The 18031-nt window shown below is 35.9% G+C and overlaps 1 protein-coding gene across 13 annotated transcripts in view; it reads left to right on the top strand.

The window, feature by feature from the left end:
* The window catches only part of LOC105071603 (mitochondrial Rho GTPase 1), a 100401-nt gene that overhangs the window by 42647 nt on the left and 39723 nt on the right, over nt 1-18031 (top strand). For all 13 annotated transcript variants that reach the window (XM_074343061.1, XM_074343057.1, XM_074343054.1 and 10 more), the window contains 10 exons: nt 3021-3129; nt 3452-3553; nt 8909-9007; nt 9534-9642; nt 10411-10531; nt 13271-13355; nt 13722-13867; nt 14841-14941; nt 16348-16478; nt 17167-17250. In XM_074343061.1, coding sequence (XP_074199162.1) covers nt 3021-3129; nt 3452-3553; nt 8909-9007; nt 9534-9642; nt 10411-10531; nt 13271-13355; nt 13722-13867; nt 14841-14941; nt 16348-16478; nt 17167-17250 — 1087 coding nt within the window. The remainder of the gene's footprint in view (nt 1-3020; nt 3130-3451; nt 3554-8908; nt 9008-9533; nt 9643-10410; nt 10532-13270; nt 13356-13721; nt 13868-14840; nt 14942-16347; nt 16479-17166; nt 17251-18031) is intronic.

Below are 18031 nucleotides of genomic sequence, written 5' to 3'. Positions count from 1 at the left end.
TCTGTCTTCTGTATCTTTGATCTTTTTTTTCAGATTCCACATACAAGGGAAATCATACAATATTAGTTTTACTCTGTATGACCTAACTTCACTTAGCATAATTCCCTCAAGGTCCATCCAGTTTGTTGCAAATGGCAAGATTTTATTCTTTTCTGTTTCTGAATAATATTCCATTGTGTGTGTGTGTGTATGTGTGTGTGTGCGTGTGTAGTACATCTTTATCCATTTATCCATTGAAGAACACTTAGGTTGTTTCCATATCTTGATAATTGTAAATAATGCTATAATGAACATGGATGGGGTGCATATATCTTTTCATGTTAATGTTTTCATTTTCTTCAGATATATGCCCAGAAGTGGAATTGCTGAAACATGGTAGTTCTGTTTTGAATTTTTTGAGGAACCTCCATGGTGTTTTCCATAGTGGCTGTACCAATTTACATTCCCACCAACAGTGCATGAGAGTGCCTGAAGGTTCCCTCTTCTCCACATCTTCACCAACACTTGTTATTTCTTATCTATTTGATAATAGCCATTCTAACAGATGTGAGATAATACCTCATTGCTGTTTTGATTTGCACTTCTCTGATGATTAGTGATGTTGAGCATCTTCTCAAGTGCCTGTTGGCCATCTGTATGAGTTTTTTTGGGAAAAATCAGATCCTCTGCCTACTTTTAAATTGGATTCTTATTTCTTGCTATTGAATTTCATGAGTTCTTTGTATATTTTGGATATTAACCTCTTACTGACATATTGTTTACAAATAATTTTCTCCTATTCAATTGGATTTTTCATTTCATTGATGACTTCCCTTGCTGTGCAGAAGGTTTTTAGTTTGATGTAGTTCCCCTGTTTGTTTTTGCTTTTGTTGCCAGATCCAAAAATTCATCACCAAGACTGATGTCAAGTAGCTTATGCTTTTATTTTCTTCTAAGAGTTTCATGGTTTCAGGTCTTACATTCAAGTCTTTAATCCACTTTGAGTTAGTTTTTGTGCATGGTGTGAGATAGTGGTCTACTTTCATTCTTTTGTGTGTGGCTGTCTACTTTTCCCAGGACCACTGTTGAAGAGACTGTCCTTTCCCTATTATATAGTCCTGCCTCCTTTGTCATAAATTAACTGACCATATTGTGTGGCTTTATTTCTGGGTTTTCTATTCTGTTCTATTGCTCTATGTGTTTGTTTTTATGCCAATACCATACCACTTGACTACTGTAGCTTTGTAATATAGTTTGAAATCAAGGAGCATGGTGCCTTCAGATTGGTTCTTCTTTCCCAAAATTGCTTTGGCTTTTCAGGCTCTTTTGTGGTTCCATACAAATTTTAGGACTGTTTGTTCTATTTTTGTGGGAAAATGTCATTGGGATTTTGATAAGGATTGCATTGAATCTGTATGTTGCTTTGAGTAATATGGACATTTTAACATTATTAATTCTTCCAATCCTTGAGCACAGGCTATCTTTCTATTTCTTTGTGTCTTGTTTTGTCAGTAACTTGCAGTTTTCAATGTACAAGTCTTTTCCCTCCTTGGTTAAATTTGTTAAGAATTTCATTTTTTTAGATGCAATTGTAAATAGGATTGCTTCTTAATTTCTCTTTCTGATAGTTTTTTTTTTTTTTTTTTAGTATATAGAAATGCAACCAATTTTTGTGTGTTGGTTTTTACCGTACCACTTTACTGAATTGGTCTGTTCTGACAGTTTTTTGGTAAAGTCTTTAGGGTTTTTGATACATAAAATCATGCCCTCTGCAAATAGTGACAGATTTAGATAGCTTTTATTTCTTTTTCTTGCCTAATTGCTCTGGCAGGGACTTCCAGTACTTTGCTGAATAAAAGTGGGGAGAGTGGGCATCCTTGTCTTGTTCCTTGAGTCTTATTTTAAAATATTAGGAAAACCAGACTAATATCTATGTATTGTACACATCTGGCCCTTTACTTCATATTTTAGATTTTTGTTTTTAGTTGGGCATCTTTATGCCTTGAAACTCTAAAGATCTGTTTCAAGACAGATGAATGTGGTGACTGACCACCTCCCGTATTTACTTTGTGACTGAGGTGGCATGTACATTCTGTATCTTGCAGCTCTGAGGGCTCCTCCATATGCAGAAGTAGGGAGAGTAGTGTAAGGAATCCCTCTGTATCTGTCATCCAGCTTCAATAATGAACAACACAGAGCCAGCCTTGTTTCATTTATTACCTCTCCCCTTGGGATCATTTTGAACAAATCAGACATTATCTCATACTGTGAATATTTCAGTATATATCTCTGAAAGATAACAAATGACTGCATTTTAAAATGCCGGTCAGATCATGTCATTCCCCTGCTTATAACCCTTCTGTGGCATCCCATTTTGCACTTAACACACTCTCTGATGCAGCTGTACGTTGTGTTCTATCTGGCTTTTGCATCCCTCTCTGGCCCCATTTCGTACCCCTTCCCCTCTGAGCAGTACTCTCCAGCCACTCTGGCATTTTTCTGTTCTTTGGACTCATGGGGGTGTTTTTTTCAGTCTGGGGCATTTGCACATGCTATCTGTCCCTTTTTCCCGGTCAGCTCTTTCTTGGCTCTTTACATGGCAGTTTCCGTTTCATCCTTCACTTACTAGCTCAGGTGCGACCTTCTCAGAGAGATTTTTCCCAATTGCCGTGTATAGGTAGCCCCTCCCATTACTTTATCCCATATCCCCCTATTTATTTCCTTCACTGCACTTACAGAATTGGAACATATGTTGTTTATTTCCTTATTGTCTGTTACCTGATTTTCACTATTAGAATGAGCAGGGACCTTGTCCATCTTGTGTCATTAATGCTTAGAACAGTACCTGGCTTATAATAGGTACTCAGTAAATGTTTGTAGAGGATGAACATGCTCTCTAGGTGGCTTGAGCTGCCTATAGTAGAGTTTCATATTGAGGAGATTAAATAAAGCTTATTAGTTAGAACAGGTTATGATGTACATTAAAACATAAATCCAATGTCTTTTGCCTTCCTTATTACAATGTGCCCTGTTTATTTCAGGCTGCCTTTGATATTAGTTGGAAACAAATCTGATCTGGTGGAATATAGTAGTATGGAGACCATCCTTCCTATTATGAACCAGTATACAGAAATAGAAACCTGTGTGGAGGTATGTCTTGTCATTTGATTTTGAGATTTACCGTTGGTGAATTCTCACTTAATTGAAGTTCAGGATAGGAGTGGGGGAAGATGAAGATGTGGGATGGAATAAATTTCCTGTTGTTTGTGAAGTAATGTAAACCAAATAAAACAGACCTTGATGTTGGCCTCTGAGCTCTTTGTAGACAATCATATTGTGATAATCCACTAAGAAAAATGCATTTTTCAGTTTCTTCAAGGAATCTTATTATTACCTTATATTGATAGTTTTAAAAATGTATTTAGCTCTCATAATTGCTTTCGGAATGAAAAATTTTAAACTTTCTTTTCAGTGTTCAGCAAAGAACCTGAAGAACATATCAGAGCTCTTTTATTACGCACAGAAAGCTGTTCTTCATCCAACAGGGCCCCTGTACTGCCCAGAGGAGAAAGAGGTAAACCCTCCATCCTGCCAGGCTGTGTCAGTAGGGGCTGGAATGTGTAGGTAGTAACTCTATTCTGATAGTGATATTAGTAATTCTTTTTTTTTAAATTATTATTATTTTAAGATTTTTTTTTTGGTGGGGGGAGGTAATTAGGTTTATTTATTTCTTTATTATTTTTAGAGGAGGTACTGGGGATTGAACCCGGGACCTCATGCTTGCTAAGCATGTGCTCTACCACTTGAGCTATATTCTCCCTCTTGATTTTTAGTAACTCTTAAGTATTCATCTAAAATGCTGAAATTTTAATTTATTGGAAGTCCAGGGACTTAACTAATGGTCTACTTGCTTTACTATTATAAAATTCATGAACTTGAAAACACAAAGAAGTGAAAAGCTTGTGTAGTTATTTGACGTGAGTACAACATGTAATACAACTTGATACTCCCTTTTATTTCATAGCTTAGAAACACAGTAATTCCTTAATGAAATACCTAAATTTAAGAATATTTCGCCATTGACTTAAACATTTTTTTTCATCGAGCTATAATTCCCCATAAAATTCATCCTTTTGACATGTGCAATTCAGTGGTTTTTAGTATATTCAGAGTGTTGTTCATCCATCACCACTATCTGATTTGTGAGCATTTCAACACCCCAAAAGAAACCCTGTACCCATTAGCAGTCACTCCCTTTCCCCTTTTCCCTCAGCTTTTGGCAACCACTAATCTACTTTCTCTCTCTGTGGATTTGTCTATTCTGAACTTTTCATATAAATGGATCATATAAGATGTGGTCTTTTGCCTCTGGCTTCTGTCACTTAGTGTAATGTGTTCAAGGTAAATCCATGGTACAGCATATATTAGTATTTCATTCCTTTTTATGGTGAAATAATGCTTCATTGAATAGCTATACCACATTTTGTTTACCCATTCATCTGTTGATGGATATTTGGGTTACTTCCTGTTTTTGGCTGTTGTTAATGGAGCTGCTAAGAACATTTGCACTTAAGTATAAACACCTGTTTTCAGTTCTTTTGTGTGTTTATTTATCAGTGGAATTGCTAGGTCACATGGTGGTTCTTTGTTTAACTTATTGAAGAACCACTAAACTATTTCTCCACATCTTTGCCCACACTTGTTATCCATACCCCGACGTTTTTGTTTGTTGGTTTGTTTATAGCCATTCGGGTAGTTGTGAGTGGTATCTTGTTTGAACTGCATTTCTGTGTTGGCTAATGATATTGAACATCTTTTCATGTGCTTATTGGTCATTTGTATGTCTTCTTTGGAGAAATGTCTATTTTAAGTCTTTTTCCCATTTCTTGATGGAGTTATGTTTCTTTTGTTGTTGTTGAGTTTTTAAGAAGTAAAAGTTTGGGGGGAAAAAAGTTTCCTGAAAAGATTTTTTTCAGAAGTTTATAGTATATGTGAGTGGTTGGAGGGCTGACCCACAGACCAGATTTGACCTGCCACCAGCTTTTATATAGCGTGTGAACTAAGATACACTTTACATTTTTTTATGATTGGGAAAAAAATCAAAAGGAATAAAATTTGTGACATTCAGATTTCATCATTCCTAAATAAGCTTTATGTATGCAACACAGCCACGCTCATTCCTTCACGTTTGTGCTGCTTTTGTGCTCCAGAGGCAGACTTGAATGTTGCGACAGCTCGTGTGTGATAACTCTCACCACTTACCACTGCTGCTCAGTGCCCTGCTAATTGCACTGACACAGTTTGAGCTTGGCAGCATTTCAGGTACCACTGTACTGCGACATTTTTTTTTTTATCAGTACATGCCTATCATGCCAAAACAAGAAAAAGAAGTGGATTTTCAGATGGCAAAGCAGATATATTTTCTGAGCCACAGTTCCAGCATCAGTTTTTTTTTAGATAGACCTTGATGCAATGTGCAGAGGAGGTTTCTGTGTTTCCTAATCTATTTGACTGAGCAGTTGAGGAACTTGCACCTAATCTGCAGTGTAATGACAGGCTAAGAGGCAAATATCAAGAAAAGAATCTAATATAATTCTATAAATGCCTTCCAAGTGATGAATGTGCTCAGTGAAAGTTGTACGTTTATAGATGTGCAGCACTGTTGGCAGTGTGTATCTGTGCAGAAAGACATTTTCAAAGATGAAATATGTAAAATCTCATTACAGATCAGCATTAACAGCTGAACACTTGTAACTGATTTTCATGATAGAGAACACTAACTTTTTTTTAAATTGAAGAATAGTTGATTTACAGTATTGTGTTAGTTTCAGGTGTAGAGCATAGTGATTTGGGTTTTTTTTTTTTTTTTTGCATATTATATTCCATTATAGGTTATTGCAAGATAGGAAACACTAACTTTGAATCCCATTTAAGCCAAATGTTATCCCTCTTATTCCTTTCTTCTCTTTATTAGACCTGTATAGCAAATTTATAATCAGTTATTATTATATTTTTAATCTTGTCAATAAAAGCTTTGTGGAAATTTGATTATCTCTTGCTGTGTAAGTGCCTACATGATATCCTTGATTTTGCCTGTTGGCCCCCAAAGCCTAAAATATTTGTCATGTGGCCCTTTACTGAAAAAGTGCTGACCCCTGGTATAAATATTAATCTGACTTATCCTTTAATCTGACCCTGATTTACTTTGCCTTAATCCTGGTTTATTGTCCCTTAATTGGAGTGTTTCTTTCTAACTTGCTCTTAATTCAGTATTTCCCAAATTCACCTCATAATGTCATAATAGTCAAGAATAGGTGTTCTTGTTAAAAATACAGATTCCATTCTGATTCAGCCGGGTGCTATATCTTATGATCGAGAAAATTTGGGAAATAGTCTTACTGTAGAGATTCACCTTGAGCTTAGCCCAGCAGTGCATTAAATCCCCTCCAGTACTTTGTTCTCAGTTCTTTAATTGCTACTTTTTTCTCAGGCCTATTATTAGTTCTGCTAATCCACTAATCACCCTCCTCCTTTCCCCACAAGAGTAAAACAGCTACTACCATCTGTTGTTCGTTTCTTAGGTGGACCTGCCTGAGGTGAAATCTGCAGCTTTTAGAGACTGTATGTGCCTTGTTTTATACAAGTACAAGCCTTGAGTCTGAGCTTACATCAGAATCTTTTTTTTTTTAGACAACATTAATAAACTTTTAACACAGGTTTGAAGTGGAATCATCAAAAAGATCATATTCAGAATTAAAGCCTAAACTGGACATTTGTTTCCAGTGATGATGGACTCTGTATGACCCATGGAGTCCTCTGATTACCTAATAATGAGAAGATCTGTGTGAGGGTTTTTTTTTGTTTGTTTGTTTTTTTAATGCTGAAGTGTAGTCAGTTTACAACATTGTGTCAGTTTCTGGTGTACAGCATAATCAGTCATACATATACATATATCTTCCTTTTCATATTCTTTTTCATTATAGGTTACTACAGGATACTGAATATAGTTGCCTGTGCTGTACAATATAAACTTGTTATTTACCTATTTTATATATAGTAGTTAGTATTTGCAGATCTTGAACTCCCATTTTTATCCCTTTCCAGCCCCATAACCCCCTGGTAACCATGAGATTTGTGTGAGAGTTTAGATTACTCATATGCAAAATGAATTTATTTTATTACTCTAAACATGGTTTATAGCTTTATTGAAGTATAGTTTTTAATACTTTTAAAAAGTAGTCATATTTTGGTAGTGTATTTTAAGGTGGTTAATATTTAAATATCATATTGAGCCAGTACCTCAGAGCACTTTTGGTTCTGATGCATTTCAGGCTTTAATGAAAAATGCATCACTTTATTTTTCTTCAGATTGCTTTTTTTAATGTAGCATTTTATGATGTGAGGAAAAACCACTTGTAAATAAGTTATTTTCAGAGTCTGTTTTTTGCATCATTCTAGCTATTGCTACTTTTCAAAACATTTAGATTATTATGTAACATTTTTAAAAGAAGAGTAACTACAATGTGGTCTTTATTAATCTTGAGTATTTAATATTAAGATCATATTTATAGATGCAATGTCTTATTCTAATTTGTTTTTAAAAAATTATCCAAGGTTGTAGATGTGATAGGTTATAGTCCATTTAGTACTCTTTTATAAAGAAAGCCCTATCCAGTGCCCCCTAAATGTTTGACTTCTTTTTCTGTTTTCTTTCTAAACTGTTTATATCTTGGGTTTTCCTTTTTTTGCTATATCAAATTGCTCTCCTAGAGCCCCCAGTGAAAACAAAAAAAGAAAGGATTGTATATGTTTTGTTCCTTTGCTATTTTTAACAGCATTGCTTTTATGCCTTTGAGTTTGATATGATAGCATGATCAAAACTCATCATCACGGTGAGGAGGGCATATCTCAGTTGTAGAGTGTGCCTAGCATGCGTGAGGTCCTGGGTTCAATCCCCAGCACCTCCATTAAAAATAAATAAATAAACCTGATTATCCTCCCCCCCCCCGCCCCAGAAAAAATCAGTTGGAAAAAAACAACTCATCACTGCTGTTTGCTCTGGATAGCCTATCTCAATGAAGTCAGTAAATGAAATGACAAGCACACATTTCCTCACCTTGCCATCTCATTTCTCTGATTCAGATGTCCGTGAGAGGTCTTCCTCCAGGTTTATACAATGTTCAGAGATATTCCTGAAAAGTTTAATTTTCTCAGAATTGTTGAGGAAGCTTGTGGGCCTTATTTTTAAATAGTCAAATATTTTTTCTATACACTATAAATCCTAAAACAAAAATTAAGGAAGTTGTCAAGATACTTTTCCAGCAGCCTTACTTATTAAAGTTTTACAGAGTCACAAAAGGCAAAATTCTTTTTTAAATGTATGGGAAGTTACTAAAAGCCTTTTACCCTTATCAACCAGTATTGTTTCGTTACCTGCTTGTGAATAAGTACATTTTATATCCTGGAGGCTTTGATGTACACACACGTACACACACGTACACACAAGTGACAGATCAAAACATTTAGAGAAGTTGAGATGGAAAGCGCTCACCATAGCTCAGATTCTTTAGGGAATGAGAGAGGGCATAAATAAATAAACATTTCTTCTTTATGTGACTGGAAGAATGAATCTTCCCTAAAGATGAACTTCTCTTTTGTTCATATTGAGAGGATGTGGAAATGAAGGGAGAGTTTAGCCATTTCAGATATCAGTCTAAGTAAATATTGCATCATTTGCTTAGAATGGTTTGAGTATAAATAAAAGGAAATGGCTTTGCTTTAGTTCATTTATCATGTTGGTTGTGTTTGATGTTACGTGTTTGACAGTGAAAACATTCAGAATTCTTCTCAGCCTGTTTATGAAAATCATATTTAAAAATCTCAACTATTCACATTAAAAACAATTGTTTCTTTTCTCAATGATTTATAGATGAAGCCAGCCTGTGTAAAAGCCCTTACTCGTATATTTAAAATATCTGATCAGGATAATGATGGCACTCTCAATGATGCTGAACTCAACTTTTTTCAGGTAGCCTTCTTTTATTTCAGGCATTTGTGTATCTTGGTCTCTTTTTTCTTTTTCTGAGAAAGGCTGTAAAAAATTTATTTGATTAAACAATGATATGTTGATAAACATGCATCTGTGTCATGTAAAAACTCGATTTCACATCAGGCAATTTAATCTTTACCTAGGGGTTAAAACTCTCTTATGCTTAGTAATTGAGGGGACTCTGAGAGTATAATTTCATGGTGTACGGTGGGTGTATTAAGGATGACTTGAAGTCTGAACTCTGCATTATTTCTCTTTCTCAGTTTTATATAACAGAGCTACACAAAGAGCTCTGTGTTTTAGAAACATGGTGGGGAGAGTAGGGAAAACATGTCCTTCTAAGTATGACATGTTTTACTTAATACAAAACAAAGACTATCCTAGTTTAGAAATTGTTTCTTGTCGTTGCAAGTCTTTGATTTAATATTGCTTTGTGGATTAATATTTGTATTATTTGTGGTTTTAACGCTGATGTGTTTTTAACTTAAAATTTTTTTTTTGCTAGAGAATTTGTTTCAACACTCCATTAGCTCCTCAAGCTCTGGAAGATGTCAAGAATGTGGTCAGAAAACATATAAGTGATGGTGTAGCCGATAGTGGATTGACACTGAAAGGTGGGCTAATGGTGTTCCCCCCTGCCTTTGAACTTAATATTTTCAAAATTTGGCAGAAGGTGAAAGTCTTTAGAGTATTTTCTATTTTGGGGGAGATATTTATATTAGCTAATATACCTAAAATTTAACCTGAATATTTGAGTTGGAAGAGACAGGCCATTAATGGGGATGATGATCTTAATCTTACTTTCAGTATAAATTAGAGGTAGGGAGATGGGTTGGATCTCAGGAATGCAGAGATCCATCTGTGGGTAAGAGATTTCTGAAACAAATGTATCTTAAAATTCTTCTCATAGGCATCCTTTAAATAGAAATTATTTTTAGGGAAGAAATACATTTTGTCTACCAGTCAAATTTACCCAATACAGAATGTTCCCTGTAAAATATGTTATCGAGCCACAGTGAGGTAAGAACTGCAGCTGGTAACCAGAATTTTCCATCGTATCAGTAAGTGCAGAGATGTACAAAGTGACTGCGTTTGTTTTTATCATGTAACTTTGTGAATGTCAGTATATTCCTTGGGATATGTTTTGGCCCTCTCATCCAGTTCTGTCTCTTGCTGACCCGGGTGTGTATGTGAAATGATTCTGAAATCAGCTCTGTTTCACGAAGACATTTGTGAACTCTGTTTTGATTTGACCTTCATTATGCAAAGCAAGTTCACACGTGTTCATGAGTCTGGCTCTTGCCGTTAATGTGTTTCATGCTCTTTCTCCCACGTAATTCTGTACCCTTTTCTCATCCACTGTGTTTACTACTTTATTCCAGGTTTCCTTTTTTTACATACACTTTTTATCCAGAGAGGGAGACATGAAACTACTTGGACTGTGCTTCGACGATTTGGTTATGACGACGATCTGGATTTGACACCTGAATATTTATTTCCCTTGTATGTACTTTGGCTTTCTAATTGATTTCACTTGCCAATATTTGTAAGTTTTATTTAGCACAAAGGTAGGTAGGCTTTGAGCTGCTCAAGAATAAATTTAGAATTATAGAGAGGTTTGTAGCAGGATTTCTCAACCTCGACACTGTTGACATTTTAGCCTGGATAATTCATTATTGTAGAGTCTGTTCTGTTCGTTACAGGATGTTTAGCACATCCTTAGATGCCAGTCATACCTCTTCCCCTAGTGGTGACTTCCAGAAATGTCCCCTCAGGAGGGAAGTCACCCCCAGTTGAGAGCCACTGATTTATAGCATGGCTCATACTCTTCCTCACCTTCTAATGGAGAACACAGGTATCTTTTAAAATCTGTTTTACTGAGGAAAGAGATAAAAGATGCTGGACAAACTTGTTTTCAGAGTCAAGGATCAGAAATATATTGGTTAGCATTTTTCTTTTCTTCAGTCCTGAAAATTTAGGTTTTTTGTTTGTTTGCTTGTTTTTGGTTTGTTTGTTTTGAGGGGGAGGTAATTAGGTTTATTTCTTTCTTTATTTTTATAGGAGGTACTGGGGATTGAACCCAGGACCTTGTGCATGCTAAGCATGCACTCTACCACTGAGCTGTTACCCTCCCCCTGTACCTAAGTTTTATAGGCTGTTTTTAGCTTAAAATAAAATAGTTTTTCTAAGTTTTAAGTTCTGTTTAACAGTAAGCCCAGTGTCACCCCAAAATAGGAGACTGCTTTGCTATAGGATGCCTCTTTCACACCCCAGGAAAGTGGGCTTTTCAGGAAGGTGACTTCCCAAGATCTGGCCTTTGAGTCTTTGGCCTTTTCTCTTCACTTTTTCAGTGGTGGATTAATTTTTCTTTTTATATTTTTTTTTTACTGAAGTATAGTCAGTTTACAATGTTGTGTCAATTTCTGGTGTACAGCACAGTGCTTCAGCCATACATGAACATACATAAATTCGTTTTCATATTCTTTTTCACCATAAGTGACTAAAAGCTATTGAATGTAGTTCCGTGTGCTATACAGCATGGACGTGTTATCTATTTTATATATATTAGTATCTGCAAGTCTCGAACTCCCCGTTTATCCCTACCCCCTTCCCCCACTGGTGACTGTAATTTGTTTTCTATGTCTGTGAGTCTGTTTCTGTTAATTTTTCTTTTTAATTTTTAGTATAGCATTGCTAGCTATCCACATAAGGGTTCAGAAAAGCTTTGTTGTTGTTTTTTCCTTGCCTATCATTGAAGAAGCAAAGTTTTTTTCTGGTTGGATTCCTGGTCCATTAATTAGCTCTAAGTTGAAACTTCCTTTGTCATGGTTATTAAATCTTGGCTCAAGTATTTATCAGATTTTTCAATAAACATATATTGAATGAATGAATTTGTCCCAGGTCACGTTCGTCCAGTTTTCTTTTCTGTGCCATTTATAGTGGGTAGATGAATTCTGCAGTATGTTGCTTGTTGCTTTCTAAAAGCATGGCAATGAGGAAACTCCATCTTTTATGGTTTTGTGACCTACACAAAGATCTCTTTTCATTTATTTATGTACTGTTCCTTTAATTTTCTGCAAAATAGCCCGCCCCTTCAGAGCCACCACTTGAATCTTTCTAGCCTTCTTATTAAACTCTCTGCCACTGTCCTTCACACTGCTGCTAGACTAACAGATACATAAGCACGGATTGGGCCCTGTCACTTTCCCTTCAAGGTGGGATAAATCCCAAGCTTCTTAAGCAGGTGTCAGAGGTCACTCATGATCTGCTGTGCCCTGACTCACCCCCTGCCTTCATTCTGGAGGTAAACCCCAGACCGTTTCTAGTCCGCCTGTCAGGTATCGTTTCCCACTCCAAGCTTTTGCCCGTGATGTTTTCACTCTCTCTTCCTCCCTCTCCCTCCAACCTAATTCTTGCTTCTTAACTTTCAAGTCTCAAGTCAGGTGACAGTGTCTCTCAGCAGTGCTGACACGTTCCCATCCCCAGGCCAGAGGTGTTCCCTTTCACACGGGCTCTCCCAGCATCCTTGGTTTACCGATACTCCGCAGTTGCCGCATTCTCTTGAGATAGTGAGGTTATCTGTTTTGTGGTCTGTCTCCAGCTTGGATGTGTTCCTTAAAGGTAGGGGGCCTGTCTTGTTTTTGTGTCCCTCATACCTCAGTGCATTTGATACATGTTTATTGAATGGGATTGAGGCTGTGTCAGAGGTTAAATCAGGCAGAAGTAACATCTCTTCACATCATTTTCAAATCATTACAATGTTGATATTTTATGTAGCTCATAATTTTGACTGATAATTGGTTTATAGGAAGAGCAACGCATTACAGTTTAATCAGCGTTATTTGTAAAAAAAAAAAATTGGGGGGGAGATAATTAAGTTTACTTATTTATTTTTAGAGGAGGTGCTCGGAATTGAACCCAGGATCTTGTGTGTGCTAAGCATGCGCTCTGCCGCTTGTGCTATACCTTCCCCCATTACAGTTGTAAAATGTAAAACTTTTAACACAACTTGCCCTTCAGATATTTAAGAAAACTGTTTATGTCCCCTTGGAATGAGCACTGTTATGACTCTTCTGAGAATTGCCGTACCACTCCAATGGCTTTTCCCTGGGAGAGTCTAAATGGCTGCAGCAGACATATTTCTGTCATCCTACAAAAAGACTTGTTGCAGTTTCATATTCATTTCTTAAATTTTAGTATTTGTTTAATGGTTTGTTTTACTTTCTTTTTTTTCATCAACAGGCTAAAAATACCTCCTGATTGCACTACTGAATTAAATCATCATGCATATTTGTTTCTCCAGAGTACTTTTGACAAGCATGATTTGGTAAGCTTTTAGCTGCAGTTTTCCATGGTACCTGGTGAAGTACTTTTCTGTGAATGATACAGCTCTTTTCCCTGAGCTCTAGGGGCTCATGTCACATAGCCAGAAATTACTCAACCTCTCTTAACTTCTACTAGCAAAAATACTTCTATTATTGACATAATTGTTTTCTCAAGATTAAAAAATGTAGTTTCTGATAGACTTGCATAGGTTGCTTATATATGTGTAAGGGATTTTCCTGATAAAATGTAAAGATTTCTTTTCGTTTGCTAGTTTGTAGAAGCATCTTCACTAGATTCGGGGGCTCTTGTGCTGGGAGTTACTCTCCCAGGTATTTAACACCATGTGTACTTCCTTGTGTGTCTGCAGGATAGAGACTGTGCTTTGTCACCTGATGAGCTTAAAGATTTGTTTAAAGTTTTCCCTTACATACCTTGGGGGCCAGATGTGAATAACACAGTTTGTACAAATGAAAGAGGCTGGATCACCTACCAGGGATTCCTTTCCCAGTGGACGTGAGTACAGAGCTCGCTGCTTTCCTCCCGGGTCACAGCTAGTTTAAACTTATGGTGCTTTAGATTCATTATTTTTTACGTTTGTCAGATCTTACAAAATGCTTCAACATAACTGCCTGTGAGCAGGATTTACAGTGCTGCTATCTCTGACATGAACTATAGATGTTCTATAAATTTATCAGGAAGGAATGTGTTTGCTTTGGGGTAATATACAGGGAAACAGTAATAAGTCATATCGAAGTGGAACTAAATTCTAATGTTTTGATTAAGGGAGTTGGAAACATTGTTATCACACAATTGTTATATCTTGGTACAGGGAGATCATATTTTACTTGACACTGCAGGCGTATTTTGAGGGTTTGTTGTTGTTGTTTGTTTTTAATGCAGTCCTAGACTTAGTGAGGGTGTCTACAGTCTAGTTACAGCCAAGTTGACCTTTTGTCTAGGGTGCTGAGGAAATCCCCTGGTTGTGCATAAATGACATAATTACTTTAGCCGTGGTGAGACTAACTTTCTCAGCACCGGGATCTATGCTTTCTTCAAATCGTAAGAAAGGCTAACTTATTTCAGGTGCCATTCAGTTATTTTTACACCCTTCTCAGACCTTTTCAGATTAACTAGCCAGTATTTGCAGTACAATATATAACTTGGGAAGCAGAAAATATAAAATATCCCTGCTCTGGATCTTACTAGTATCTCACTGTTCATCTGCATGGGTTTGCTCTCTCCTGGCAGATGGAGTAGTTACAGATAATTCCCGCCGCCCCCACCTGTGTTCTCCTCCCTTTCTTCTCTGCCATAAGAATGTCATTGTAGGAAAAAGAAAAGCCATAGTTAGGCACGTGGGAAATTAAAGGAGTTTGACAAAAGTTATCTGGGTCTGGTAGCAAAACTATTTGAGCTGTTATAATTTTTTTTATATAAAAATATTCACTTAGGAACTTTCCACATTTTAAACTCTTCCCTTTCCTAGGCTCACGACCTATTTAGATGTGCAGCGGTGCCTGGAGTATTTGGGTTACCTTGGCTATTCAATATTGACTGAGCAAGAGTCACAAGCTTCAGCGATCACAGGTAAGTATCCGAGTACCATTCAGTTTGTAATTAGAAAATTTTTTAAGATTCAGTTTCATAAGTAAAAAGAGTGAAAATAAACTCATCTTCATACTCTGCCCACGATTTGGTAATTTTTCTTGAGTTGAGATGTTTATCAAAAAAGGAAGAGTAGAGGTTTTACTTCCACTCTGCCCATGATGGTTCTGCACTGATGAAAATCTGGGAGGGCTGTGGGCATTAAAAGAATTTACCAGTCTACCTTGCGTTTTAATTTTCTTTAAACATTAAAAACAATGCCTGTTAACTCATGATCCTGATACTGAACTGACTGTACATCTCTCAGTTTCATAACCTGTCTCCACATTAATAAATTTTTCACAGGTCTTGTAATGTTAACCAGGCATCTTTGCCAAGGAACGTGCTCCACTTAAAGAAAACCCACAGAAACACTAGGAAATAGCAAATAAGGGGACTGATCATTTCAAGGAGTTCTTACATCCTAATTGGTAGGAAAAAATGCCATGTCTTACAGGAAACCCCATAACAAGAAGACAGCCAGTGTTAAACTGACAGAGCAAGTACCCCTTAAAGTACTTAACCAATTAGTGTTTAATTCAGCACCAAAGAGTAAGGAACAAATTACTAGCCAGCGTGAGGTTCTTTTACTCAACAAAATATGGTGAACATCTTTCTGTATCAACAAGTATACTTTATATATTGTTAGTATTAGGTAATGTGTCATCATATGGTTACTCTATAACTTAACTATCCCACAATTATTATGTGTTGTGTTTTTTTTTTAATCATTTGCAGTTTTTTGCTACTATAGTGTCTCTGGTGAGTTTTCTTGTGGTTGAATCTTTGGGTACATCTTAATGAGGCCTCTTGACCTCAGGAAGAGATGCCCCATTGCTCTGCTGGTACAACATTGTTTTCAGGGTTGCCTTTTACAGATTTACGTTTGAAAGGCCAGTTAACCTTAGAGTGCCTATCCCTTCCCATTTGTAGACCTAAGAGAGTGCAGTTTTGAGATAAGATCTTTCAGTTTATAATTTGTTATGACAATAATTTATAACTGAAAAGATAGATGGGATATAGTCTTGGCTATATACATTGCAATTTTTGTTCATTTCTGGGGTATCATTTTCCTTACAGAAAGGCACTAATTTTATGATGAAATGAATATCATTTAGTTACCAGTTTACTTTACAGCCGACTTTCAGAAATGCATCTTTTCCAGTAAGTGAGGCTCTTCTGTATTGTATTTTGTACTTTATTTCACACACAGCTTGACTGTTGCACAGTATGTTTATTGATCAAACACTTTGTAAAAATGATAAATAGCAATTGCCTATTTTGCAGAAGGTGAAATGACGGTTCAGTGGGTCCAAATGGTGCATAATTAACTTTTTTTTTCTTTTCAGTAACGAGAGATAAAAAAATAGACCTTCAGAAAAAACAGACTCAAAGAAATGTATTCAGATGTAATGTAATTGGGGTGAAAAACTGTGGGAAGAGTGGAGTTCTTCAGGCTCTTCTTGGGAGAAACTTAACGGTGAGAGTTCTCAGAAAATAGAACTTTAACCCGACAAATTTTTATAGTCATCAGTTTACATGATTTTTTCATAACCATTAACCTTTTTAGATGGTTGCTAGAACTGAGTGACCTATGGATAATAGTACAGCTAAAGTGTAACAGTAATCTCATTGAGCTGGCTTTATCTTTGCTTCATTGATGTTAGCTATCATCTGTCTTTTTTTTTTTTTTTTTAACCAGTGTTTCGATGGGGATTAAATAAATACACATATGAAAGCATCAAATACAGTGCTTGGCATGAAGTAAATGTACAGTAAATATTTTGAACTGATACTGATTCTAATTCTGACTACTGCCTTAAGTAAAGAGACTGACATTTTTCCAGATGACATAGCAGACCAAATTATAGTGTAGTGAGAATTGCCAGCAGGTGGCTCTGGAATACACTTTCCATAAAACAGTTTGCTTCCTTTCCAGCTACTGCTTTCCTTTTATGCAGAATGAATGCATCTTTTGTTTTAGACCTTAAGAACTAAGAAACAAAATCAATATCCCCTTTGTACTGGTAAATAATACATAGCGTAGGAAAGAATGTCCTTTTTTTTTCCTGTAAAATACCCACACATATACACAGAGTGCGTGTGTTGATGAAAACTAGTTACTGTAATTTTTTACTGTAAGCACTGAGATTTTTGGTTGTTTTCAGAGGCAGAAGAAGATTCGTGATGATCATAAATCTTACTATGCGATTAACACTGTTTATGTATATGGACAGGAGAAATACTTGTTGGTAAGAAATTTTCTGGCATATAAAGATGATTAATTATTGGATACATTTTTAAATGGCTGTTTGAAAACAGAATTGGATTTAATTTAGTGGCTTGTGTGATTTTTTTTTTCCACCTGGTTTATTCTTTGAAATTAATTTTAATTCCCTTGATCTGTATAGTGAAACATGTATAGATATAAGTGAAAAATTGTCTATTTGTCTGCTTAATTGTATGTTATACCACTATAAGAAAGTAAAAAAAAATTAAATATGCTTTACTCTCTCTTCTACGTTAATTTTTGAAAATTATGTCCTCTACTATTACTAGAAATTAATAATGAAAACCTTAGTGCAGGTGTGTGGTAGTTTATCTGTAATCTGAATCGAGTTTTATCTATTTAGCAAGGAGGAGTATAGTTAACAAATCTGTTAGCATAAAAAATGATTGAAAGAAGGGTATGACTGAAAACATAATATGAAATAGTACAAAGAGATGTATGTTCTTTTTGGATCCAGTCTGATTTTGGTTTGAACCCTGGTCCACCACTGATTAGCTGTGTGGCAAGTTGCTTATTCTCTCTGAGCCTGAGTTTCTTATTAAGTTAGCTAATAAGAGAAGCTCCAAACAAGTAATAGATACTAAAGAAAATTCATTCCCTTCCTTTTTCTTTTTGGAAATATTTATTCTGCTAGACAGATGATCATGTTGAATTTTATGTATACTTTGCTCTTTATGATAAAAGTTCTTTGTCAGTTTCTTTTCTTTTTTCTTTTTGCAAATAACAAAAGAATTTATTTGGCG

This window comes from Camelus bactrianus, chromosome 16 (genome assembly GCF_048773025.1).
Source record: "Camelus bactrianus isolate YW-2024 breed Bactrian camel chromosome 16, ASM4877302v1, whole genome shotgun sequence".
Taxonomy (NCBI): Eukaryota; Metazoa; Chordata; class Mammalia; order Artiodactyla; family Camelidae; genus Camelus; species Camelus bactrianus.
This window is presented reverse-complemented; position numbering and strand designations above follow the sequence as displayed.